At 41.2% G+C, this 27,029-nt stretch overlaps 1 protein-coding gene across 2 annotated transcripts in view; it reads left to right on the top strand.

Moving 5' to 3' along the window:
• The first annotated feature begins 971 nt into the window (after window positions 1-971).
• Window positions 972-27,029, top strand: part of cbfa2t2 (CBFA2/RUNX1 partner transcriptional co-repressor 2) — a 36,085-nt gene continuing 10,027 nt past the window's right edge. Inside the window, exons 1-2 of one of the 2 annotated variants that reach the window (XM_084929430.1) lie at window positions 972-1,300; window positions 26,738-26,896. In XM_084929430.1, coding sequence (XP_084785556.1) covers window positions 1,273-1,300; window positions 26,738-26,896 — 187 coding nt within the window. In that variant the 5' untranslated portion in view covers window positions 972-1,272. Of the gene's footprint in view, window positions 1,301-15,295; window positions 15,696-26,737; window positions 26,897-27,029 lie in introns of those variants that run through there. The other variant, XM_084929431.1, reaches the window with a different exon arrangement.

Raw genomic sequence — 27,029 nt, 5'->3', positions numbered from 1 at the left:
GGCAAATGCAGCTCTTGTAAAATCTGAAGATTCTGAACAGTTTTATCTTAAATAATAAGGAATGTGTTGTGAATGTGTATTCTTTCATTGTTATGTTGCTTGTGAGAACAGCACAGTCAATAACACCTGACTTGCACAGACACCGACTGACACAGCATATTGGCTCATGTGTCCCCAAACTGTAACTCCCCCTGATCCCCTGCTTCTCATTAAAACGATTAGTGTCCCTTACCCCTTCTTTGCACATGAAGGGGGGAAGCACACAGCGCCGGTAGCTGATAGCTCTTCAAGTCTTCCATGGCAGGAGTAGTAGGTAATGACTCCTGCCTGCCACGGTGGACCTTAATTTGTCATTGTAGCACAGCAGCTGTGCAGCATGCTGCAGAGAGCAGGTGGCAGCCTGGCAGGAGTGGAGGATGGGGAAGGGGGGGCGGTTGCTGGAAGGGAGAAGAGGCGGAGGAGGTGGTGGTGTGGGGTGGACAGGAGCGTGTGGCATATGTGGATGGGTGCGGGAGGGGTGGATGGAGAGCTGATGGTGGCTGGGTGTGTATATGCGTGTCTCGGGGGTGGTATAGTTGACAGCCTTCTCAGCCAGCATCCAAATATTATGCTGGTAAAGAAAAAAATAACACGTGAGACTCTGGATGCAATCCAAAACAATTTGTGGCTTCGACTCAACAGATGACACACAAAATATTCAACTTTGTTTTAACTTGCGTGCAAGTTTATTGTTCAAAGTTCAACATTAATTCATCCCTAAAGGGTAAATATCCACCATCGTTCTCTCGTCTTTGCTCGTTTCAGTGACAATTTGTGAAAGCTTTCCGAGCAATAGATTTAGGCTATGAAAAACAAAATCAATACACCAACAAGTTGAGGTCGTAAACGACTTTGCTCAGGGCAATGGAAGTGTGTCTGCTGTGAGGATTATGCGAGCTGAACTGGTGTCCTATTGTTGCCGCTGGGAGTTAATCATTACTGTTTCCCTGCTGCAAACGAGCGTTATTGGCTTTCTGCTTAAATGCTTACAATTAGTACCGCCCACTCAGATATTCTCTCTTGCGTTTGAGAAAACATACCTGATGCCTGGCGTTGGACTGGATCGATTGTCTCCGGCAGATCGTGCTTCATTGTTTCTTCATAATTCTTAAGTGTTTAGAAGGTGTTTGGTTTGGAGGAAGGTCTGCCAAAAAATAAGCGAGAGAAAGTGCTTGAAAAGAAGCGCCAACCAACATTCCGCCAAGAGCAAGAAAACTCATAAAGACGAAGGGCATGGTCGGAATGCCGAGTGCTTTAACTTGTAAGTGAACATTTAATGCATTTATTCCATATTGAAATGCATCCTGTGTGACTATGTGATCTTTTATCTGATATAGTGAATATTTACAGGTGTGTTCCTGATTTTTTTGCACCTGCGCTCTTATGCGTACTGTTGAACAAATGGCCGGTATGTCCTATTCTCGCGTTACATAATTAAGAATCCAGGATCTCAGTTAAAGAGACGTCTTTGCCTCCTAATGAAAATAAAGCAGAACTTTATTTACTTAATATGTGAGGGAAAGAGTATTGTTATCAGAGTTTCTCTCAGAGGGGAGGCTGAGTCTTCGGAAAAAACACCTTTTGAACGTGTTACTTCACATTACATCAAATCATTATGATGAGCAAACAAAAACTCAATTATCCTTTTGTCTGGTAAGATCTTACGCTCATTACGATCCATTAAGGAGAGTGAATAAACTATGCATAACACATACTCTGTTGGATGCATTATCCCTTATATATCCCCCACAACACGGCTATTATGCTCCCATTTGATTGAATAGCAGCTTGTGGTCTATGTGTCTTTTCAGTGGAGGATTTGGAGCCCTTAATCCACCAGACTAAGTTTTTTTCCTCTCTTTCCACCATCTGGAGTTTACAGCTTTTCAAGACAAAAACACCAGGCGGTGTGAAGCCAGGCTGGAACTCCTGCTTTATGCCAGGAGGAGTTTTTTTTCCTCTTTGTCTGTAGTTTCTTCCTGCTGTACTGCTGACACTGAGGGTCAATAGTACAGCCATGCAAGGCAGCTTGACTGTGGTGTGACTGGATCCCACTTATGCGTGCTGCTAAGTGTGGATTTGATGGGAATGGATGTGTTTAAACGCTGGATTTATAGCATCACTTAGTTGTTCAGTAGTCCACATGTGAGAACCACAATAAAGAGTCTGGCATCTTCTGTTGAAACAATTGTGACCAACATATGATGCAAGTGGGGTCAGCGGAGCCTGAAGGCTTGACTCTGGACATGTGTTTCTGTGACCCCCTGCGAGGACTCCATTTGGTCTCTTTCTCACCACAGAATAACAAATAATCAGATGACAAACACATCAGTTTAATAAGATGCTGATGTTTTGGTGGTGAGAGTGGTAATGATGATGACAGAGTTACAACGGCCACCAGGGAGCAGCAGAGTGTGTACTGTAATGCAAAACTACATACATGATGGATGCTGGATTTGAAAGTGATTATTGTTTTGGAAAATTTGGTTCCACTCTTAAATCAGAAAGGATAAAATGTGGGTACTCTTCTGTTTTACCGTAATTGCTGTTTAGTTAGAGTAATTTGATGCTATGCAGAAAGCTAAAAAGCCCTCTGGGAAGGATGGATGTTCTAAGTTCACTGGGAAAAAAATGTACTGAAGAGCATTTGTTTCAACATTGCTACACCATAGTTGATCATTTCCATTCTCTCTTGATTTAATTAACTCTACTTGAAAACATATGGATAATCTTCAACTCAGATTATTCTCCTCCTTCTCTTGTTCTCTTTGGGCTGGGGTACAGAGTCAGATTCCAATCCTCTGACATTAAAAAAGGAAATAAACGACAAAGGGGCCCTGCAGGTTTGAATTAGAGACTTTTAATTGGTTTTGGCTTGAGTGGGTTGTTAGCATTGCCAGACGTGGGCCCTTAGTGTTTTGCCATGTGGGAGAATTTCCCCATCCTGGAGGTAGAGAAAGGTGCCTGCAGAGCTTTCGAGTCACCCCTGCACTGTTTCTTGTTCGTGTAGACTGATAGCTTGCATGCAGTTGTGTCTGCATTATGTGTTATGTATCTTGTAATGTGTGAAAATATTTTTTTCCCAGTGTGTTATAAATGCTTGTAGCTTGTAAGGGTGTGTGTCATGCATGTGGTTGGCTGTGTTTTTATATAATGCATGTACTTGGGTGTGCGTGTGTGTTTTGTGTGTCAGGCTGTGAGCCCAGTATCCTTCTCACTCCCTCTGGTCTCTGCGTGGGTCTTTTCAACCAGCACTACCACCTGTTAGTGTTTTACTCAGGCCCCAAGGCTACAATGACTGCAGAACCTTGCAGATTTGCTCATCAAGCCCATCAGATCGACTCCATTGCCTTAAATCTGGCTCCCATTTCCTATCACAGGACCGTTCTGAGCTGGATTGCTTGCAGTTCAGCTGAGTCAAGACTGTAGGCAATTAAACAAGTTTGAATTTAGTTGAGTTTGATTAATTACTTGTGAGCGACAACATTTTATTCAGCATGTTCCACTGCTGGATCACACTGGAGTGTTTGCTAAGTGTGGTTTTAGTGGTTAAAGAGATGTTTAAAGTCTGGATTTATCGGGTTACTTTGTAGCCCGATTTGGCAAATGTGTCATACACAGCAAAGATTCTGGCACCATCTGTCTGAGTAATAATCTGAAAAGACAATTTGAATGGACTTTAATTGCAAGTGCCATATATCTAGTGCTAATCGTCATTTACAGTGAAAATTGTAGTCAAAGATGGAAATGAACTCTGACTGTAATAAACAGAATTTACTCCCTTCTTACAGGAAATGAAAATATATCATCTCTGCAGCCTAAACCGCTGCAAACTGCATCATCAGTCCATTTAAACAGATGGGATTTGTCATGTTTTATGTTTCGTGAGACCTCTGAGCTTTTCCGTCCCATTGTCTGTTTCCAATTCAACCCTCTGTGATCCCATGTCTATTACTTCAGACAGTGTGGCAACCTGAAGCAAAGGTTTGAAAAAAAAGGGGGGAAAGACAGAAGTGACCTAACAGTTAAAAGAACAAAACAGTGAGAGAATGGGAGTAGAAAGGGATTAACTGTCAGGGAGAATGTGAGGCTAATTGAAGCCAGTTTTGCACAGCTGTTTCTTGTTGCTGTGCAGTACTGCACAGAGCGGCTGAGACAATAGGATCCAGATGTGATCTTGCACTGAGGATCACCCGGCAATAACAATCCTCAGAAATAGCAGGCGTACAGGAGACGGGGGATATTAAGAGTGTCCGTGCTCGTCTACTCTTTTAACAAAACATCACTTCTCCAGCTTTGAAAGATAACCCAGCTGTGGCTTTCAGTCTTGATTGCAGGTCTCAGCTTGGTTTCTGAGTGTTGTTAATACTCTCATTTTGTTATACTGCCAACCACCGCCATGACCTCTGTACTCAGGTGTCACTGGTAGCGTAAACATCGCTTTGACACATTTGACTATTCCAAAAAGGCAGCTTGCAGGATTTGAGAGTGGTTTTGCATACTTGTCATATGGCTTTTGAAGGACTCGGCCAAAAGGGACTAAAGCCTCTTTCCCTTTTGTGTGTTCATCTGTTAACAGTCTTTCCTTTAAATTGTCGTTTGAAAAAAAAAAAACTCAACAAAAAAAACCAAGCATCCTTTATCATTTTTGAGGAAGAAATGCAAGTCCTGCGGTTGTGCACAGGCATTTATTTGTTTGTCAACTTTAAGTGGAGGGACACTGGCTGGGAACAAAAGTGTCCAGTCACTTCAGAGCAATTTGGCAGAGAAAAAAAAGAAAAAGCAAGTGAAAGAAATGGATTACCACATTATGCTTTCTTAATGCCTGTCTCTCTGTTCCCACTTCTTATGCCTTTCACCCCCTTCCATCATTTCCCACTTGGCTCAGACAAAGAGGAGTTAGCATTGGTTACCCTTTTCTCCACGCCTCCTTTCTCACCCCCTGTTTCTGTCTCATGTTTCTCTCTCCTTCCATCCATCCTTTCTTTGTTCCCTCTCTTCCCTCCCTATGTTTCTGTCCCCTTTTCCTCTATTTATTTGGCCTTTTTCCCCCTCTTTCCATACACACTCATCTGTCTGGTCTACTGTGTTGAGTCCAGCTAAACACAGCTGCAGCTGGCCTGTCACTGGCCAGAAGAAAGCTGACATCCAGCTGTGTATGAGTTATTATTGAATACTCATGTGAGAAAACACAGTGCAGGGTCTGACAAGATGAAAAAGCAATATCGCAGCTTTAAAACCAATCTCCTTTCCCCCTGTTGAATTTGTCACTTCTGAAACATTTTTTTAATATAAATAAATTCCTTAAGTCTTGTTTTGTTTGTTTGTATATTCAAGTAATACATCAAAAATAATCATTAATTGTCAGCTGTAACATGTGTAGTGTTTATGGTAAACATGTGCAACAAGCACAGCTTGTGTCTGACCCAGTATATCACTTCTTCCCATGACAAATAGTTGAATGGAGATGATGTAAAGCCATGGCCCGATATTCTTTTCATATTTGACGCACACACACGCATGCAGTGAATGCAACACTGAATGTGTGATTTTTGCCAAAGTCAATATAACTCTCAAGCTGTTCTTTTCCTCTGTGAATTTTATGAATTTTGTCAAGTTCATCTCATGTGTCCTCACTCTGATTCCTTGCCTGCTAATCGCAGACACATACACAAGCTTGCATTGTAGACTGCCTGTGCTTGCTCTCAACATGTTCTCGGTGCAACTGTTTATTATCTTGTCCTCAGCTGGTGTCTCTGCTTATTGTCTTTGCTTGTTTGTCCCAGCAGAGTACTGTAGCAAGATGTCATACCCGCAGTGAGTATGCAAAGCAACGGCAAAGCAGGTGATGCCACAGTCCCCTATTGTTCGCCGGGATATTTAGGGGACTTGGCTCACAAGATTAAGCATGACGGTTGGGAAAGCAGGAGGAGGTTTGGCTTTGTTTGTTATATCTTTAAAAGAAAAAGAATCACACCGAGCAAAACTGTAAATACTACCGTCATTCTATTAGTCTTCAGCAGACACATCTGAAAATTATACTACAACATTGACAAGTCCAAACATCCCTGAGGCTTAACCTAGGGAAATGCCAACACATGCCCCTGAATGTGTGCGTGGGTGTATGTTAGCAAAGCCAGCCGTTATCTTCCCTCAGCTTTAATTGAGCCCTTCAGAAATCCCAAACACTATTACGCACACACAAACACACACTGAAAGTAAAGCCTGGAGGCTCTATCTCAGCCAGGCCAGGTGTTCCCGGCTCCACTGCCAGATGAACCACCTGCAGATCACAGGTGTGGCCATCGCCAGGGAAGAGAACAACACAGCTGCTCCTGCAGCCTCGGGGAGAGAAAGAGAGATATAAGGTTCATAGAGAATGACCTGCTGGTAGCAGGGAACTTCACACATCAGGTACAAAACCAGTCTAAAGTAACATTGAATCATAGGTGTTGTTGTCATTATATTCCTTATAGAAAAAAACAACTGTTCAGCTCAGCTCACGGCAGTGTGCATTTAACTGAATCGGTGATAGCACTGACGTGTGGGACTACTATACTGAAAACAGAGTGATAGTCATGCTATTTCTAGAGCTCAGTGAAATTGAGAGAAGGTTGCTAAAACGAAACCTTTGGACATTTTAATATATCAAAAGAAAATCTTCTGTTATGACAGATTTTTTTTGTGTATTAATGAGCAGAGAAGATGAACGGTTTGGAGGTTCAAGTTTGTCATCTTGAAGTGACGTCCTTTGCAAAGAAATAATTACGTATTATATAAATTATGAATTTCAGATGTGGAAAAAACAAAACTTTTCTGTTATTTGTTCCCTGCTTTAAACAAAACTGCCACTAAAGTATATCCTGTTGTCCTTAAAGGAATGTGCAGAATGTAGTTACTCACTGTATATGTTACATCTGTGTGTGGGCTTGTCCAAGTTTTAGCAAGCACGCACTCTTTTAACACAAAATGTCTCCCAAACATGGAGTTGTTTATGAGAGCTATTCATGTTTATGTGCCGACAATTGGGTGAGGCTGGCAACGCCGAGCAACTTCTGATCTGCGGTATCATTTTCCAATTAGCAAAATTGCTGCATTTAAAGATTTAACTATAAGCGCCATAGATGGATATCCCCGACAGGGAATCTGCTACATAAGTTAAACAAGAGAGCAGCTGGAGAGACTTTGAAAAGTGTGTGGTTGTTGAATATTGTTTAAGCGGCGTTATTGGTGAGAAGGGTTTGGCGTCTGGCTATGCACTTGGCTTTGCTGTGTGGAAACTTTAGGAAGATGCAGCCAAGCGAGCGTGTGACCCGCCGCTCATAAATTTCAAGCACACATGCAGCCACTCTCTCACTCTCCCTCATACCAACACACAAGCGCTTTCTCACTTACTTTCCCTCTCACTCATAAACACACACTTATGCGTGAATCTCCCACTTCTTACACTTTCTCGTCTCTGTTCGTCTCCATCTTGTTTTGCTCTCTTAAACACACTTGTCGCACCCAAAGAGCAGCTTTGTGTCTCCCCTCCGTGCGTGGAGTGTAATAGGAGATGTGATGGTTTTCCGTGGGTGAGCAGGCGGGTCAGGCCTTACTTAAACTAATGGCTCCCAGCAGTGTTGAATAGCCAGACACAGTGGAGCCGAGGCCTGAGGTTTTGGAATGCCACTGCCGGCTCAATGCCTGCCTTTCATCGGCACTGAGTGAAGGAGAGAAAGAGAGCGAGTTAGAGAAAGGAAAAAAATAAAAGAAAGCGGGGGGAGAAGAGGAGGGGAAAGAAGAAAATACGGGGCTCATTTGTTATGGGTGATATGAGGATGACTGAAAAGGAGAGCACAATAGTCTTTGAATGGAAGGACAGAGTGGGGTGAGGGCAGGTCCGTAGACCGGGGGAAGAGGTGAAGGGAGAGGCGTGTTTGAGCTTGTGGGATGTCAGGAGGGGGTAAAGTACCAGTCGCTAGTTGTTTTGTGTAAGAGCAACGTGGAACCCCTCCTGACCAGTCACCCGTTTGTTCTTAATGTCTTGATGGATGAGCTTTGAACAAGTCTTGAGGGAGTCGGTATAGCCTTGTTCAAACTAATGCAGATAATTAAAACATTTCTCTTTTGCTTTTCATCCAAACTGTGTGACCATAACTGACCGACAAATACATCCCGTTGGAAATTCCCTAAAAACTCAATACATTTGAAATGCAGACAATGTGTATGTCATATTTCATATGTTCAGACTGATTTGTTCCTATATTATGCTGTAAATGCACTCAGCATTTCACTCTTTACCACTTTAAACAATGCAGCATTTTTTAAAAGTTCACATTTTGTGGTTGTTCTCCTTCTTTATCAGGCAAAAAAGTCTGTAAAACTGTATCTGTGATGTAAGGAGCTAGGAAAGAAAAGCTGCTGGACATATTTAAGTCTCTAAGACTGGACTTAAAGTAGTCCAGTTGCTTTTCTTTCCAAGCTCCTTGGACAGACACCTCTTACACAGACTAACTGTATCTGTGCTTTGCATGTCTGCACATGATGCATCAGATAATTCGCTAAAGGGGTTCCCCTTTGTGCTGAAATATGACAGAGAGGGAGTTCTTGAGCAAGTTTCAGTAATGCCATGAGTTTGGAGTGAAAATCTGTTGGTACGGGAAGTTTTGAAGGGAACAGCTCTGCACGCAAACGCATCTGCAGCTCAGTCTAACTGAGCCATCTGTGTGCATAGCTTTTTTTGCAAGAGAGCCAGAGAGCATGCATGCGCCTTCCTTTCAGTGTGAGTTCAATTTAGTGTTAAATTTGAGCATTTACAGTTAGGAAAGACTTCCTGCTAGCACTACCCAAAATTTAAGTCAATAGAATTATAAAACTGTCTCGTAGTAAAGTATTTATTAAGACATGTTTGACGTTTTACTTGGTAGTGATTAAAGCATGATAAAGAAACACATCACTTACACCTTCTTTTCTGAGGTTTAAGGGCCATACAATACTGCTGCGCAAATCAGACTATGTAATTTCTGGACAAATTGCAGTCAGACTGTTGCTTGGCCACAGGTGGCCCCAATAAAATGGTCAAGCTTAGATAACTGATTTACAAACAGTCGGGGACACCAACAGAAGGATAGATAAGTTTAGATAGGTTGGAAATGTGTACAGATTAGCCATTTGTCCAATTTTCTGAGAAGGAGACAAGGGACATATGGTAATATTCAAATGAATCAGTTCATCAACTGTCAATAGCTTGCACCTCAGCAGTTGGCTACTATGGGGATGGCATGTGTCTGTGTAACCAGAGAGGTCTGTGTAAAATTTCTCTCAGCTCTGCTGTTCAAGAAAAAGCTTATAAATTCAGAACCACAAGTTGTATCAACATGATTTAAAAAACCACAAGAGTCACAAGAAGTTGCTGTTTTTTGTGTTCCTAGTCTTAAAAATGTGGTAAGGGAAGTAAAATGGAAAAATAAAAAGCAGCTTGTTTATGCTTTTCCCCTAAACTCCTTGACCGAATCATAATGGGAGTCAATTTGGCATTTACATAGCCCTTCTCTTACTCAAATACCCCTAAATCAAAGAGTGTACATGTGTTTGCTTGGAGGAATGCATTGTTTGAAAGAAGATAAATTTCCCTATGATCTGGTGTCAAAATGATGCTTGTAAAGTGATAATTGTGGGTTTACTAACAGATTGAAGACACATTTTTCATTAAAAATTAGTCCTTTTTAGCCTTCTAATTCACTTGAACAGGGAAGGATTTGAGGGATTTTGTGGAAATTTTCAGTTATTTGAAACTCAAAACATCAAGAAAGCCAAAAAACATCATCTCACTGCAGGGTGAGTCAGTTTGGTGTGTGAATGACCTTTCTGTGACAAACAAGGAAGAGATCAGCTTAACATAAACTGGCACTCTTTGGTTTGCAACCTTTGCACTTTGGACTTTTCGGGTGGCATCAGTTGTTAATTTTCGGTGAAAAAGTGTGTAATTATCATTCATCAACATTGCTTACAAGACACAGTTTTTAGATTGTGAACTTCCGTTTAACTAATAATGGAAGAAAATAATGACTTCAGTGTTTTATTTGGTTTCCATAAAAATTAAGGACATTAAAACAGAAGTAAGAGTTTGTGTTTGGAAGATTCTGGGAACCATCCTCCAATACTTTCCCACTGTCAATAACCAACACATACGGTAAAAAGGAGCTTTGCACTGTCTGTTTTTTGTTTGCATGACCTATTGTTTATCTGATCCCAAAGACAGAGAGAAAATATCCCTCACTTTACCCTTGATTACTACCGAGAAGCATCTTATTTGATCTCTATTTTTTGCCTCTATCTGTATTTTTTTCTTTTTTTTATTACAGTAAATGGTCCATCAGATAGCAGTAGACCTTAGATAAATGTGGTGTAGACAATGTAATGGAAAATGCATTCTTTCAAGATCAGAAAGGGAAATCTATGGCTGTGTCAAATTAGCCAACATCAGGATTCTGAACAGTGATCAGATGGAGGTATAGAGGGAAAGGAAACCGAGGGGGGCTGGTCCATGCTGGTAAAATGCGTAAAGAGAAGAGGGGCAGCAATGATGAGATTTAGCGGGAAAAATAGCAACAATATGGAAAATTACCCATAATTCTTATCAGCTAGCCTGGCAACTACCTCCTTTCTTTGCTGGCCTGACTAGCCTGATTTACAAAAAGAGACATTTGAGTATGCCCACACGAACTAACCGAGATCCACAGACCAAGAGGAACTGTTTTTACATGATTTTAGGATAATGTCTAGTGAATTAGGTTACATGATTGCTGCCCTTTTCATGTTTCTGACATGAACACAGCAGGAGATGGTCAAATGGCATGTCACTGTGGGAAATAATCTATTTGGTTTAGGTGAGGCTTCTGCCTGGGTAGAAGTTGAAGCAGGCAAGTACAACAGACTGGAGTGCTGAGAGGTTAAAGGAGGTTAATGTAAGATATGACTGTGCCGGACTTTTGCATTTTCATATACACCTCACTGAAGCAGTGTTTAAGAAAGTTCAGGTCTGAGGTACATACGTAAAAATTACAAAATCTATATCTGCTAGGAAACTGATGGTGGAAATATTAAACATTTAGTGGGATTTCAATAAAAAGTTGTCATAACGAATATGGAATTCAGTGTGTGTGGGACCAGAATTATTATTATCTTGTAGTGTTGAGTTCAACATTCAGTTGAAGTTCCTTAAACACTCAGAAATCTGGAGCCACGTTACCCAGTAAATTATTTGCATGCACAATCAACATATGAGTAGCCTCTAGAACCACTAGTATATTTGGATTAATTCAATTTTGTTAATGTGTCGGATTATTATTTTCTTTATGTGAGGCATCATACAGGCAGATTCCATTGTTGTTGTATTTCTGCATTCCTGTTTTTTGTATGAGGACCAGCTATGTGAATGTAAAAACATGGTATTCTACTTTCTGCACTTGCGCCACTTGTATATGCACTTCAAAGAGCTATAAACGTATCTGTCATCACAATAATGACCCATTAGAAAACAGTTTTCACTAGAAACACATGCATTCAGTGATCCAACCGTGTAAAACTGTGTTAAAAATGATTGGATGGAATTAATTTCGGATTGGTCTCAAGTACTCAGCAGGGTATAATAAAGCAATCCAAATGAAGGAATAGACACATGATATGCTCAACTTTTTTTCTGTTCTTTCCCATCAACATTCAGCGGTCCTGAATGTGTACACACACACAGGCACACACAGAGGACCTAATGTTCTGTCTTGTTTACCCAATCACCATATTCCCATATATTTCCCCTTTTCATCCATCTTCCACTAATTTTTTTCTGGCCTTTCTAAAAAATGTTGTTTACTTTTTCTAAAAGTAGAAGTTTGGCTCGGGAGCGTGTGAACAGTAACAGATGCTGCACAGTCTCTGGTTCTGTCTCTGTCTCACTCTTTATCTCTCACACATACACACAATGACAAACAGCTGCAAGAGGCTTGAACAGCTACAGTAAAAAGAACGCATAAAATATATACATGCACCATGATAAGTTTTTATAGAACTAATACAGGCTAACATAGAATATATTGTTTTCCTTATTTGGGACCCTTCTGGAAAGAGTTTTTGTGTAGTGAGTGCTTTTGTTGTATAGTCAGTGACAACCAGCATCTCAAAATCTCAGCAGAGGGTTTATTGTAAAAAGAAAAGTTGAACCATCACAGTGTGTAACAATGCATTGGACACTGTTATGTAAAACTTTTGAAGAGAGGAATGAAATTTAGGCACAATAAATACATTATATGTGAACCTTTCAATGGTTGATTCAACAAAATAAAAATAAAGCACGTCTAAAAAGTGAAAGTAAAACAGAAATCCAAAAGGAGGTACTTGAGAAGAACTAGACAAAGATGGAGCTGGTTACAGAATATATACTTATACACATACACAGGGATGATTCGTGATTAGGCACTGGAGGTGGAAACAATCAAACACAGGTGAAACTAAGGGGCGGGGCAGACAATAAGGATGGAAAGAAACAATATCAGTCAATCAAAACTTTATTTATAAATTTAGGATAAAGCTAAGATCAGGTAAAATAGATAGATAGATAGATAGATAGATAGATAGGACAAGGACATGGTTTCTTTCCAGTTGTCTGTCCAAAAACTGCATAAAGAGGATTTCTTTCTAAAATGACACATTATAGTTCCTGTCTTGTTAAGCCTCCCTGTGCCAACAGACCATCCATACATCCATCCATGTAATCAATAGAATGGATGTATTCGCCTGTTTCATCTTCTGCCTACCTTACTTCTCCAAAGAGCTTTTTGGGTAATGTAGCACGCAGCCTTGTATATTTAGTATTTATATGCAAATCATTTATCCTTCAAATGTCCTATTATGCTCATTTTCAGCTCTGTATTTTTATTATACAACAGCTCAAAGTAATCATTTTTCTTGCACTGAAACAAATCATTTCGCCTCTATTCCTTTTACGAACACTCTCGCCTTAAGATAACTGTCTTTTATTTGGCTAACCCTAGAAAAAGAATGTTTATAAAGCAAATGGCATACACTGACCAAGCTTTGGCTGTGTGTCTTAACCTTAACATAATCATTTTCTGAAAATATTTATGTTGGTCAAATGTGACGTTGCTTAAATTTGGGCTTTCAATGAGGACTTTCAAGCCAATAATGGTGGAAAAGACTAAAGACCATGCTTGTACATCTAAATCAGTTAGTATCTGATATCTATCACTGGCGTTAGCTCCTCCAGTATGTGCTGCCATCACGTACTGGTAACAGTATAGCTTCATATGCTTGGGCTTCCTAATTTCCCCACCTTTTCACCCCCTCTCTCTGCCTTTCTCACAACCACCTGGTCTTTCCTCTGAGCCTGCTGACTGACCAGATGCACCCTGAATAGAGCAGGCCTTCTACAACAGAGGAGCAGAGAAAGAGGTTATTAAGGGAGAATATTCAGTACAATTTAGGTTTTGACAGCCCACAGCAACATCAACACCCCCAGTGAAGTCTTTTATGACTGTATAGTTTACTATAGGTACATTTCTTTTCTGTGTTTACTTGATCTTAACAGAAACAACTGTGGATGATTGCTGTGTAATAATGTGGCTGATTTTGACTGCTATGTGTTTGTAGCAATTCTTTGATTCCAAAACTTCACAAAAACTTCAATCAAAAAGCCTTAAAAATCTAACATTTGAACCATGTTTCACTGAGAACATTAAATTTTGTCTTTCAGGGTCCCGTTCACTCTGGTCTCTTCTGTGGACCAGATAGATTGCAAATTGTTCCATATTTAGAAGTTGTTTGGGGAAAGTCTGGGGATAGTTCTATTAGAGTTCAACACACATTGCCTTTCTTTGTGTATGTGTGAACATCCTTGGCTGGATCGTTATGTTCACCTGTCTGGTTTAAATGCACATTCTCATTATTTTGCCTTGTCAAATTGATCCAAAACCCATAAAGTGGTTTAAAGTGGTCTCGAAAACAGAAGGTGGAGGATGTGTCTTTAGTTACATTAAGAGAGCACATTACACCAGTTTTATGCTCATTACACTGGCTTCCAGAACATTTTAGAATTCATTTTAAAATCTTAGTACTGATTTTTAAAGCTTTGAATTGTGACGCTCCTCTCTATATTTCTGATCTTTTAGAACCTTACACTCAGCCTGAGATCATCTAATCAAAGGCTGATGGTAGTCCCCCGAACACGTTTTAAAACCAGAGGTGATAGATCTTTTACAGCAATGGCCCCCAGGTTGTGGAATTCTCTCCCTCCGTCTTTACGTTGCCTGGATTGTATTTATTCTTTTAAACATCATCTTAAGACTCATTTATTTAGACTAGCTTTTAACTAGATTTGTGCTGTATGTTTGCTGTGTTATGTTTATCGGTTTTATATTATTGTGAAGCACTTTGTGGTTTTTATCCTGTGAAGAGTGCTATATAAATCAATCAAAGTACAGTAAAGTAAACAAAAAACAAAAACAAACAAACTTTTGATCTTTTATTTAACTGATCATAGTATTTCTGATCATAGTATTTCACTTGAGAAAAAAAATATTAAAATGAACTGAATCCAGGTCATATTTGCTCTGGGTATGTGTAGACAGCCCAGCCTCAGCTAGGCACAAATATCTTAACCTGCTACTTGTCTCGTGCATAAATCAGGCAGTGATTTAAGTTTAACTGAGTCAAAATGGAGAGCAGAGGACAAGAGAGTAGAAGAGGAGAGAAGAATAACTCATTCATGCTCATCAAGTGCTCCTCAGTCCATTTGCTGGCAAGGCGAGTTGAGCTGGCTGCATTAAGGAACTGAAGAAAAAAAAAAGAGGGCTACACCGAAAGGGTTGAAAAGGGGAGGGAGGGTTGTTAGTATAAAAACATTTTAAGGGGAGATCCCCACTTCTTTTGAGGGGGTGGGAGAGAGTGTGCCCCCCACTTCTACACATACACACACACACACACACGCATGTACTTTTGTCTTGCTTGGCACAGTCTCTTGTTTAGCCTTTGGGTGCCAAAGCAATTAGTTATGTTAATTGCAAGGTCCATTGCACTGAATGCAGGTTGAATGGGGCCAGTCAGCAGTGGATGATTGGCCAGGATCCACAGGGGAAGGGGAGTGGGGTTCGGGGAGTGGGGGTTGTGACGTTGCTGGAACACTCGACCCATGAAAACAGAGGATGGGACAGTGTGTGGGAAAATAGGGGAGGAGCTAGAGCTGGAAAAGAGAGATTGAGAGGGTGGGAGACAGAGCTTGAGAGAGCAAGCGTGAGAGAGGACGGAAATTCAGTCAGCAAAAGAGAGAGAATTAAGTAAAGCAGCCGTGGCGGAGTCGGTAGCAGAGATAGTAAGAGTGATAGAGAGAGCTTCACATGAGCGAAATTAAAGTAAGTAAGAGTGCGTGTAGTGCAGTGTTCGCTGGTCTGCTCGGTTATCTGTCTCCATCTGGGTGCCATCTGTGTCTTTGGCTCTGGCCTTCACCACACTGGGGCTCACATATGTGGGAATGCAAACACATGCCTGACATATGAAGGTGCGGAGTCACAAGAAGGGACAAAAAGCAAAGGATAAGAAAGCAAAACCCCAATACTGCAGCTGAGTTTCTCAAAGGACTGAGTGGACTCTACACTAGAGTGGAGGTAGGACTGAGCGTGTTCCAATATGAGTTTGTGTTTTTGGAGGATTTTTGTGTGTTTGTGTTTGTGTGTGAAAAATGCCTTGTTTTCACGAGTGAGTGAGTGTGGCAGATAGTCCACTTTATGTGCCTAGTTTGTGTGTTTCTGTGTGTGTTCCATCCTAAATCCCAGAGCTGCTCTGTGCTGTACAGATGGTGCCTCATCCTTATCTCTTCATCCTTGTTGAGTGAGGTAGAAGCCTCTTTTACCTGTGCACAGAAAATGTTTCCTGCCATATGGGCAAAATATTAATTGCCTTTTAAAAAATACTAATTTGTACTTATGTTTAGAAATATTTTAACATTTAACCAAGACTGTGTGGTTTGACTTTTCTTAGAGAAACTACAATAAACAGAACATTTTTGCTCTTCTGTTTCACATTCACCATTCTCTTTCCTTACCTTATTAGTAAAATGTATATTGGTCCTATAGTTGTTTGTGTCAGTATGCAGGAAAAAAAAGATAACTACTATGAGAAAAAAGTTGCAGCATTCCCCAAAATTGGTGCAATGGAGCGAAATGTGTTCTTCCACAAAGTTTAATCTAGCTGGATTGGCTGTGATATCTGGAGCATACTTTTTTTTCCTCTGTGGGATTCATGTGTGAACAGCCAAAACGGCAACCTCAACCAGATTTCTTTTTTAAAAACTGAGCAATTAGAGTGACTTTGTGTGTGAAAGGGGCTTATCTCTCTCAGCTGTCATTTCCTCAGATAGTAATCAGTTTTTCCACATGGCAAGCAGAGCAGAAGAAACTAGGTAAAGAAGACGTGTGCATCTGCTGTACAGTATCCCAGACATATGGGAAGAGGAGGGAAACTGCTGTGTCTGTCTTTCACGCTGTGCCTGCATGTTACACTCTGACATCAGTGGAGACGTTGATACTAGTGCAAATGTCACATTGTTGCACTGCTGTATATTTTGTCTGAGTTGGCCTTTTACAGTGCCATGCAGGGGATGTGTTCATGTTTCTTGTGCGCGGGGAGGATCTGACTGGAGACGCAGAAAGAGAAAAGGCAGAGAGACCTGGCCAGTGTCACACCAGACCAGGCCAGTTCATCGGGGAGATAGGAGCGACTAATTGTCGGCTGCACAGACTCAAACCAGAGACCCTTGTCTGGTCTGCTGGACTGTGTCATATTCCTGACAACAGGCACCGTGCTGTATCTGTGAGTTAGTGTATGTGTTTGTGCAGAGGACATTCAAGCTTCTTTTATTCAGAAATTTGATCCCACTTACATTCATTCCTGTTGAGCAGTTATAGTTTTTGTCTTAGATTTATGTGGCTTTGAAGTTTGTGGCTTGTGAAGTTGCACACTTCACAAGCGTACAGTATTTTTGAGTCTAAGGAAGTGAACGTGTCTCCATGTGCGTGCCAGGTGTCTTGCAGACATTGTGTCTGCTGAACTACAATGTTGCTTGCCTTACAGCTTTCTGAAGCTTTTTTTCTTCTGACCTCAAACCCAGCTGAGTTTCTCTGCCAGAAGCAAAGTAATACATAGAGAAACAGACCACCATGACCCTTGCGTACTACAGAGAATACCCCCTGTTTCACCATGCGTATATACACACAGAACAGAGCAGCTGCTTCAAGAGTTTGCTGCAGGAAGTGCTCTATTAGTTCCAGTGGCGAGGTCTGTGATATCTGGCCCCAGGGGTTCAGTGAGACCGTGTGCTTATGAATGAATTTGAATGTTCTTGCTTATATGTTTACGTGTGTGGACACGAAAGGGTCACATCATTTAATCAACCGAGACTATGCAGTCAATACAAGTAACAACCCGGAGTGTTAGTGGGTATCGAGAGACATTTTAGCATCAGTAGGCACCCACACTCTGGCCGTCCTTCCTGTTGCAGGCCAGTGATATTGTAACTTAGCTCACCTTGCAAAGTGCGTTATTAAGAGCTCTCCTCCAGTGGTTCACTGACCTGAGAATCCCAGTCGGTGACCCATGACAAAACCTTTATTCACTGGGCTGATGTGGAGAAAAAGTATCAACATATAATTAATACGCTGTAAAATTACGTAAGAGCTAGTATTACTTAGTAGTAGTTTTGGGTTGATATATAGTGACTTTGAAAATAGAAGATGAACACTTGTATTTTCAGAGTTGATGAAAGAGGTGGCATGTTACCAATAGACTGTACGTAGTGCAGAGGACTAAATCACTTGGCTCAACGTGACTAAAATAGGTGCCAGGTCAGGGTATGGCACAGACTTTGTTTTTTGTTCAGCAGCATTACCTTCCTTCTCACATTGCATTAAGTCATTTCAGTGTTAAGCTATTATGCAATAGAGCCTCAATACCAAGTTTTCCAAGACTTAACCATGAGGGCACACAGACGGACACCACTCTTCTACCCGCCCTAAAAAAACGGGTAGAAAAGTGGGCATTTAACTTGTGCAAATTTTATGGAAAGATTGTGTAATTTTCCAATTCTAAACCCAAAAGTCAAAAAGTGATACTCAAGAGAAAAAAAAGAAGAAATGCATTTGCTGTTTTGTTAGGTGTGTGGGTGGACAAGAAATGAGTGGCGTTGCCTCTCTCCGTGAATTGTCTGTCATAGTCATTATTTTCTCCTTTCTCTGGCTTTCCACCCCCCATCTTTGCCTCAGTCTGAAGAAGTGTGGATGTAAATGAGAACATTTCACTAACAAAAACAGTCTTTTGCCTATTGCGATTTGGTTGAGACTTTAAATCACTTTAACCTACATTTTCCTTCCACAGCATTTTCTGTTGCAGCTACAGTACGCTGCGTATTTTCCCAAGATATATAATAAAGAATACATTGTGTTCTTACCCGTATGTTTGCTAAAACCATACAGTACTCATACACAATAATAACACTCATCAAAACACACCTCAGCTCACACGTTTACCCATCCTCCATTACTATCATTGTCTCATTCTCCACATTGTTATGAGCACAGCCGGCCGGCCTCTTTGTTTGACTTATCTGTCTCTCTCAGCGGCTGTTGAGCTCTGGTCTTTTATACAGCTGGGCAAAGCCTGCCCACAGCTCCGTGTTGTTGTTGTTGTTTTTTATGGTACTTAGCTTTGAGTGATTGGATCACCAAAATCTGAGTGTGACAGATTAGTCATCTTCATAGTCAAGGTTTAGAAAAAAGTAGATTTTTACTACAGTTGTGCTGCTTTCAAGCATGAACTCCAGAAAATGTTAAGAGAGTCAGGTTGGGACATGGTCCAGAGTTGTCCTTTCTCACATGTCCCACATTCACTAGCTGAGAAATCAGTGCACTGATACTAAACGGTCCAAAATCCCACAGATTTTTTTCCTGGAAGCTTTAAGACGTTTTAATCTGGATTTATATTTGTTTTGTAGTTTTTTTATGGTTTGCTTGTGAACTAAGCACATTCCTTCCTTTTCATGTGTTTGGCCAACAGTATGTTTTTGAAAGCAAGACAATCTGATCCATTTCCTTCTTAGCTTTTTAGGATTAATGTATAAAAAAAAATCCATAAGATTAACTTAAACATGAACCCCAATACTAAGCCATTGTACCAGCTCTCCCAGTCTCGGTCAAAACCTGCAGTTTAACTTCAGCATGCCATGTGGGGATGTAACATCTGGTTGGACCTGAGCCGAGGCCATAAAGCCTCTGACACCTGGTCCAAAACTGGCCAGCCTTAATGTTAGCTTTGTTTTCTTGTGTCTAGAGCTTGTATTTTTGTTTTATGGATTACTGTAACTTACTAGTTCAATGTGTGCTTTATTGTGCACACGTGTGTGAATGTATGTTAATATGGATTTGAGATTATCATCATGAAACATGTACAGTGGGTAAGAAAATGGGGGCTACGCAACTTAATTTTTATACTGTCATGTTTCCATGAATATTGCCACTGATTATATTCCACTTGCTGGTTTTGAGTTTGAAGACTCCTCAGTCTCTTGATGATTGATGGGCAGGCTAACCAATTAGTTACAGAGAGGTGAGAAGGGTTGTAACCAGATAGGCAGATAATCCACTGGGCTCAGAGAAGGCTGGCTGGTGTGTGTGTCTGTGTGTGTGTGTGTGCGTGTGTGTGTGTGTGTGTGTGTGTGTGTGTGTGTGTGATTGACAGATTTGAACTGTCCTTGTAGTGCCACTGTTGTTATTTGTGTGGCCATGTTTATATGCGCCCTGGGCAGGCAACACCTGGTGAACAGGGCTAATACACACACACAACGTACGGACAGGATGACACAAATACACTTAGAGCTCTATACTTTGGCCCAGATGTGTGTCACATTCATTTAACCTATTGATTATGGAACAAAGCTCAAACGGTGTGAGTCTTTCCCAGATATATGAGTATTACCCTTCATGCAAGAATCTTAAAGCAAAAATAACAATATTTGCATTCATTAGTGTCTTCAGTGTCTGAAATACCTGGGCATTAAATATTTGGGCTTTCTAAAAGAACTTAACAGCAGTATAGGTTGAAGTAACTTATACTGCTCTGTAAAAGGTGTTTGCACCACATTAAGTCAAAGGAGCTTGCAAAGAAAAGCGTCTGGACTTCTTTAAGTTGCTTGAAGACGTTTCACCTCTCATCCGAGAAGCTTCTTCAGTTCTAAGGTCAAATGGTGGGGAGTCCCAGATTTACCAGAACCTTCACAGACATATGCACCACATTAAGTTTCTGCCTTTCTGATACACTGCTATGTTTTAAAAAAATCTAACAGCAATCAGTGACTGCAATGTGGTGTGTGGTGTTTTCAAGTGTTTTTAAGGTCAGCAACTTCAGATCCCATCCAGTCAGTCTTCTCCCTGCGGTCTGACCTCATACACATGGACACTGTGCATATTGTTATCCAGCCTCTGCCAAACCGCCTCTGCTTCCAGCATCACGTCACTGTACCTCTTTTTACTGCTCATTCTTAGTTTTTATAGACAACTTCTGTCTGCCTTGCTGTCCCCTCTTTTTCGTTTTCCTTTTCAGTTTGCCACTAAGTATATTTCCATCCCAGAGTTCCTTTTTTCACTATGTGGCACGCTGGATTACGGTGGTGTTTTTGCAATTATCTCTCTGAGTGATGAGGATATGCGAGGGCTTCTCTCACCATCAGCCTGTCATAGGGACATGTGATAAATTCACTTCGGAGACATGTCTGTGCTTCTTCATATGTGAGAATGAGAGTACTTTTTTGTCCAAAGTCATACCTCCTCCTTCTCCTTACGTCTACAGCTTTCTTTGCTTTTTCCCTGTACTGTCAACCTTGCCACCTTCCTATCGTTCCCCTTCCTAGCAGAGTTGGAAGCAGAGTGTTGACATTGGGTTTTATCCAAATATGTAGTCTACGAGGCTGGAAGGTGGTAATGAAAGCCAAGAAAAACAGCCTGGCTCTGAGTCTAACAACCAGGCTTGTCCTTCTGATGAAACCAAAGGAAAACAGTATTTTCTGTCCTTGTTATTCCTTTCCTCCCATCCTACACCTCTTTCCTCGTTCTGTTTGCATCCTGTCCTTTTCTATCTCTGGTGCTTCTGATTCGCAGACTAATTCATTGTCTCCCTCTGTGCTTTATAAAACTGTGTGAAAATGTAACAAATATTACATTTTTAATGTGGGAGCCATTTTGTCAGATGCTAACTGTGATAAAGTCACGTTACTGTTATCGTAAAGGGCTATCCAGGCTTTGTTCTATAGTGGGAGTAAATTCAAATTTAAAAAGTCTTATTTTTTTATAGATGTAAATTTTAATAGTCTAAAAAAATACATTTGTAACATGTGGGTCTGCGATTTGTTACATTCAAGCAAGGCATCTGTGTTGCTGCAACAGTTGAGGAAGTGTCAGTCCCAAGAGGGTAATAATGTAAATGAAGTTGATTAAGCAGAGATGATGTCACCTGAGTTTCTTCATCTCTCAAACTGGATATTATAAAATACAAAGTCACGTAACTCGTTGTTTGGCAACAGTATGGCACTGAGAGGGACATGGATTATTATCTATTTTAAAAGTGGATGTGGCTGTGTGTGGGTGTGTATGTTGCTTCATGTATCCTTGTGCTGTGTGTGTGCTTGTGTTTGTGTGGGTGGAGGTCAGAACGGAGTGCAGGATAGAGGAACAGATGTGCGCTGTATTGTGGCTGTGTGCGCGGATGGACGGGGACCAGGTGCAGCCTTTGTCTCTCTAGCATTTAAGTCCACTCGCTCGCATTCAGCTGCCTCGTGCCTCCCCTCCCCTCTGTGCCCCCTCCTCCTTCCTCCTCTCCTTGGAGGGAAGGCAGAGATGTGTGTATGTGTTTGTGTGTGTGGGCCGGGCTGCCTTGGCTTAAAGGAAGGGTTTGCAGCAGTCCCCCCCCCTTCTCTCACAGGTGACTGTTGGAGGTCCCAGCTGGCCAGCTCTTGGCCGATTAGATCCATATGGTACAGGAGGAGAAGGAGGAGGAGGAGAGGGAACCTGGTTAATTTTGAAATCAATTGCTTTCCTTTTTTTTTTTTCAAAGTGTTTCACTGGTTGAATACTAAGCCTCTGTCAGTTGTTTAAAGTATGTGTTATCCTTTCACTTCAGGACTTCGTAGACTATAATTAGGATTGCAGAAATACGGCAGCATTTTGGAAGATATACTTGTGCGCTGTTTAATTAAGAGTTAGAAATGTCATTTCGTGTAGTATTTTTTTTAGCCATGCTTGGGACAAAATGTAGAAAAGGTTAAAGGAAGCTAAGCACTGAAGTTAGAGGAAAATAGGGTTGTAGTTACTCCGGTTCTCTTGCATCTGTTAGATGTCACCGTCACCACAAAGGTTCTCACTTTGATGAGACTTATAAGTTGCTATATTTATACTTTTTTTAGTCAGATGAGATGTGAGGCACTGTCGTGCAAAACTAGGGTAATAAGCTTGACTTTCTTTCTCATAGATAGTACGCACAGCTGGGCTAAACCTCCAAAAAACATCCTGTTGATGTCTTCTTGTCTGACTCATGATAAGAAAACTGAATATTTGACAGCATTTCTTGAAAAAAAGAATTCATAGGGTTATTTTCATGTGCGTGTGTTTGCGTTAACATGTGCGTGTCCTGACCCTACATACTTGTATCATTGCACATGCCACAAATTTTCTTTGTGCTCACTGATAAATTAGTTCAGTCTGTGTTACATCTTCTCTCACCTCATCTACGGTGACAAGACAGAGAGCAGTGTGGTTCGAGTACACACACCACCGCACAGCGGCACAAACACACATGCTTCACAGCTGCCAGCCTCTCACAGGGAGTTTAGACTTCAGAGTTAAAACATGAGCTTAATAAACCCTTACACTGAACTAGGGCTGCCACAAACGATTATTTTGATAGTCGACTAGTCACCGATTATTTTTGCGATTAGTCGACTAATCAGATCATCATCCATTGGACGTAAAACATACAGCTTATTGCACCAGCAGCATCTGCTCTTATATAACTATCATTAGCTTACAGCTTTAAGTGTTTAAGGTATGTGCTAACTAAAAATAAAGACAAGATGATAGTTTATTAAATTTTAATGAAATTTGCAGATTGTTTCGGTGAAGTTTAATAAACTCCTTGCTATCTAAAATATAACAGGACACCAGAGTATATTCTTGATATTTATATATTCACTTCTGATAATCAGCTGTCTGCTTGACGTTTATTCAGCTGTGTAAAAACTATAACTTTAATCTCAGCCAAACAGATTTACTCAGGAACAAATAAAATACTAAAAAACAATAACATTTTTAAGTTATCTAAGTGACTTATACATCATGTTTAACCTGAGTAGCGAAAGACGGCGGTGGGTTTGAAAACGATTTGCCGGGAGTCCGGTGTTCTCACGGGCTCTAGTGACCCTTGAACCCCGGCTAACTATCGAGCTAGTGGGTAACAGACGTCTCCGAAAACGTCGGAGCGCTTTTGAAAATATGTGGTGTCTTGATGAACTGAGCAGATATTTGAGGTTTACACAGCTACATTCTCGCCTGAAAATATGTTAAACGTTTATTTTGTGACCCAGAAAGAATAATAAGAGTAATATTAAAACTAACTAGCTGCCGCCATTGTTGGAAACTGAGCAGGGTCGCGCTATGAATTCTGGGACACAGTTTCTTCTTCTTCGGGGTTTAACGGCAGCTGTCATCCTTGTACATGCAGTGCTGCCATCTTCTGTTTCAGTCCGTTATTACACTCTTAAATCCTACTAATTCCTGCGTCTTTTGGGATCTTACAAAGCTTCAAACGACGAGTCGACTATTAAATCAGTCGTTGACGATTTTGATAGTCGACGTAATCGTGACTAGTCGACTAATCGTGGCAGCCCTACACTGAACCCATTTATTTATACACCACATCAAGTGTGATTTATTTCTGTGGACTCGTTATAGCTTATCCATCCCGTCTTTATGTAAGGAGGTCGATAAATGTTCTCGGAAGTGTATTTGTCTTTTCATTTGCAATTTCATTAGTTAATGGATTGCTTTTACAGCGGTGGCTCAACAGGAATAGTCACGTTTCTCTATCCCTTTCCTCTCTTTCTGAGCCTCGTTCTGAATCATCACTTGCAGAGGCAGCAATTAAAGTCAGCTGAATGTTTTAATGCAGATGAGCGTCACCTGAAGCTGAACAAACAAGGAACACCTGGCTAGCAACAGCCATCACTGCAGATGCATTTTATTTTTCATCTCTGTGATAACAACTGTTGTAGAAAGCAAACACTTAAGGTCAGGAAACTTTCAAGATTGTAAAATTATGGATTATCTTATTTGTGCATGAAGACGTGAGATAGAAAAACAGCAGCACAATATGGTGTGAGTTTAACATGTAATCCTTTTTGGTTATATCCACCAGAAATGAGTTGATGGAGTACCCAGTTTTATATTTTAGTAAGCACTGGTAACAGTGCTATCTGCTTTTTTCAAAAGTATTGCCTATTCATTGTGGCATTTCCGTGTAATCCTGTTGATGTGTGGTGAGGAGCTTTGTGTACCTTCCCTTTGTTGCATTAAAGCAAGGATGACAGGTGGCATTTAGACCAGACAAACACCCCACATCCTCCTCTAAGCCAATATTCACCTGAGTTAACATTAGGCCACTTTGTGCACTCTGTGCATATGCGTTTTGTGGCTGCTGTGACAGCTGCCTCCCGAGACAGCCCTGTGACTATACCATGGACTCAGGTGCTCGCAAGCCAGATGAAGTCATCTAGCTATGTGTGCTGTCTAATTGACAAGCAGAGGCAATTCTCTAAGGGTTGTCAGGAGTACACGCACACACACCTGATGTCTCCTGCTTTGGCTGTTACCTCTGGCATGGCTAACAGCAGACTGTGCCACATCTTAAGATTGCATGAACACTGCTGCAGCTTTGTTTCTGTTGCATACTCAAAGGTCATGCAGTAAGGAATATAAATACAATATGTTGCTATGTTTACATTCTGCAGAATTATGCATGCCTGCCAGTTAAAGTCAAACACAAAATGGTGCTTACAAGGATGGCAGTCAGTTTGGATCCAAACTACTGTTCACAACCAGTGGTTAATGGTTCATAATGTGTCAAAGAACTTGGGAATACACTTCAAGCTGAATTCTCCAATCCTGGCTTTTGTGTACGTATGAAGTTGTTTACTTGGTAAGAGTGTTGACACTGAGGCCATATGCCCCGTTGATTCTGTTATTGAGATGTCAGTCTAATTTCCTGGCCATACGGATGGAGTGTGCGGAGCTTTGGAGCCGGTGTGTGTGCGTGCTGCAGGCTGCTTCCTGCAGTGCACTGGCAGACCGCGTGTGTGGTGGGTACGGCAGTCCAAATGTCTGCGTAGATCCCTCCTTCCTGCCCCCTATGTTCGTGAACAGGTGGAGTGATGGCAGGCAGGCCACGGGGGCTGAGAAAGAATGAGATGGTACGAGGGAGAGAGTTTTAAGAGGACTGCAAAACAGAAGGAAGAACAGTCAAAGCTGTATAATGAGTTGCAGACATGACAGATGAGTTGCACAGGGCAGATTGAGAAAGTGCAAGCATAGGATGCAAAAGAGATTTGTTGCCAAAACTTGAGGAAATTTGCACTTTTGCATTTAGATCCATTTGTTTTTGTAATAATTCTGCATGTTTTCACATTTTTTGCACTCACAACAGTACCTTTTATTCATTCCGTGGGCTTCTTTTCAGTTTTCTTTGAGTTACCTACTGACAGCTTAAACCTTTTGACTTAAGCCTTTATAAACTCGGACCTCGTGGCTGAAGGCCATCCAGAGTTCATAGCTGTGAAAAAGAAATAAAGGGTGCTATTGAGTCCAAAGCCCTAAAACCATGAACCCACATTTAAAAGCTGCTTTCTGCTAACCTATGACCTGTGAGACCATGCTTGTCTATTAATTGTCAATTCTTGAAGCTGTTAGAAAAGTCTGATCCACTCTAAATGGAGACGGGATCCGGCCCTCATGGTTCTCGAAAAGACAAAGACAGCTTCTGATCCACATCTCCCCACCACTACACCCCCCATTACACTTTCTCCATAGCCCTTATCTGGTGGTCTCATTCAACGTCAATAGCATATTGAGAAGTTGCATTTAACATTCAAAAGCTTTGTCGATCTTGTTAGTAAAGCGTGAAATAGCCCGTCCCTTTTTCTCTGTCTCTCCTATTTCTTGGGGAGCTCAATGAGGAGGCATTCTACTCCCACACAATGGCCTTCTTCAGCATTTCTTCTGTTATTGATCTGAATGGGTGAGAGTGAGGGGCTAAACTTCAGACATCTGGCTCTTTGATGGGGGCAGGGTGGTTGGTGCCCTGGCAGTGTGTGTTGTATCATGCAAAGTGGGTTGAGGAGAGGGGGCTGGGCATTGTTGTTGTCTTTTGTAACAATAGGCATGACGCTTTTGAATTGATTTAAACAACTGAGCTAATGGGGGGTAAAGTTAAAGTGGTGCTTCTTTTTTTAATTTTTGTGGATGTCATAGCAAGTTACAGTTATTTAACTTTGGTTCACTCATATAGACCTGCTGGTTTCTGATGCCCTCACCTCACCTACCTTCTTTCCTCTTTGCAGACAGTAGAGAGAAGAAGAGCCCTGCCATGCCCGGTTCTCCTGTGGATGCTAAGACTCATTCCAGATCAGCCCCCAGCAGCAGCGCCAGCTCCACTATGCCACCCCTACCTTCTGTCAACCCCAGTGGCCCACGACCGGCCTCTTTTTCCACCACAGCATGTAAGAGTAATAATTAAATCTATAATTTCTCTCATTCTTCCAGCTTGTCTTTTTGTTTCCACTTCAGTCTTTGTTCCTTTTCACAAACCAAAGTTGTAGACAAGCTGGAGTTGTAACCACACTCAGCAGGGTT

The sequence above is a fragment of the Perissodus microlepis genome, chromosome 5 (assembly GCF_051167445.1).
Source record: "Perissodus microlepis isolate ML-2025 ecotype Zambia chromosome 5, ASM5116744v1, whole genome shotgun sequence".
NCBI lineage: Eukaryota > Metazoa > Chordata > Actinopteri > Cichliformes > Cichlidae > Perissodus > Perissodus microlepis.
Note: the sequence above shows the minus strand (reverse complement) of the source record. Positions and strands in the feature narration are given on the sequence as shown.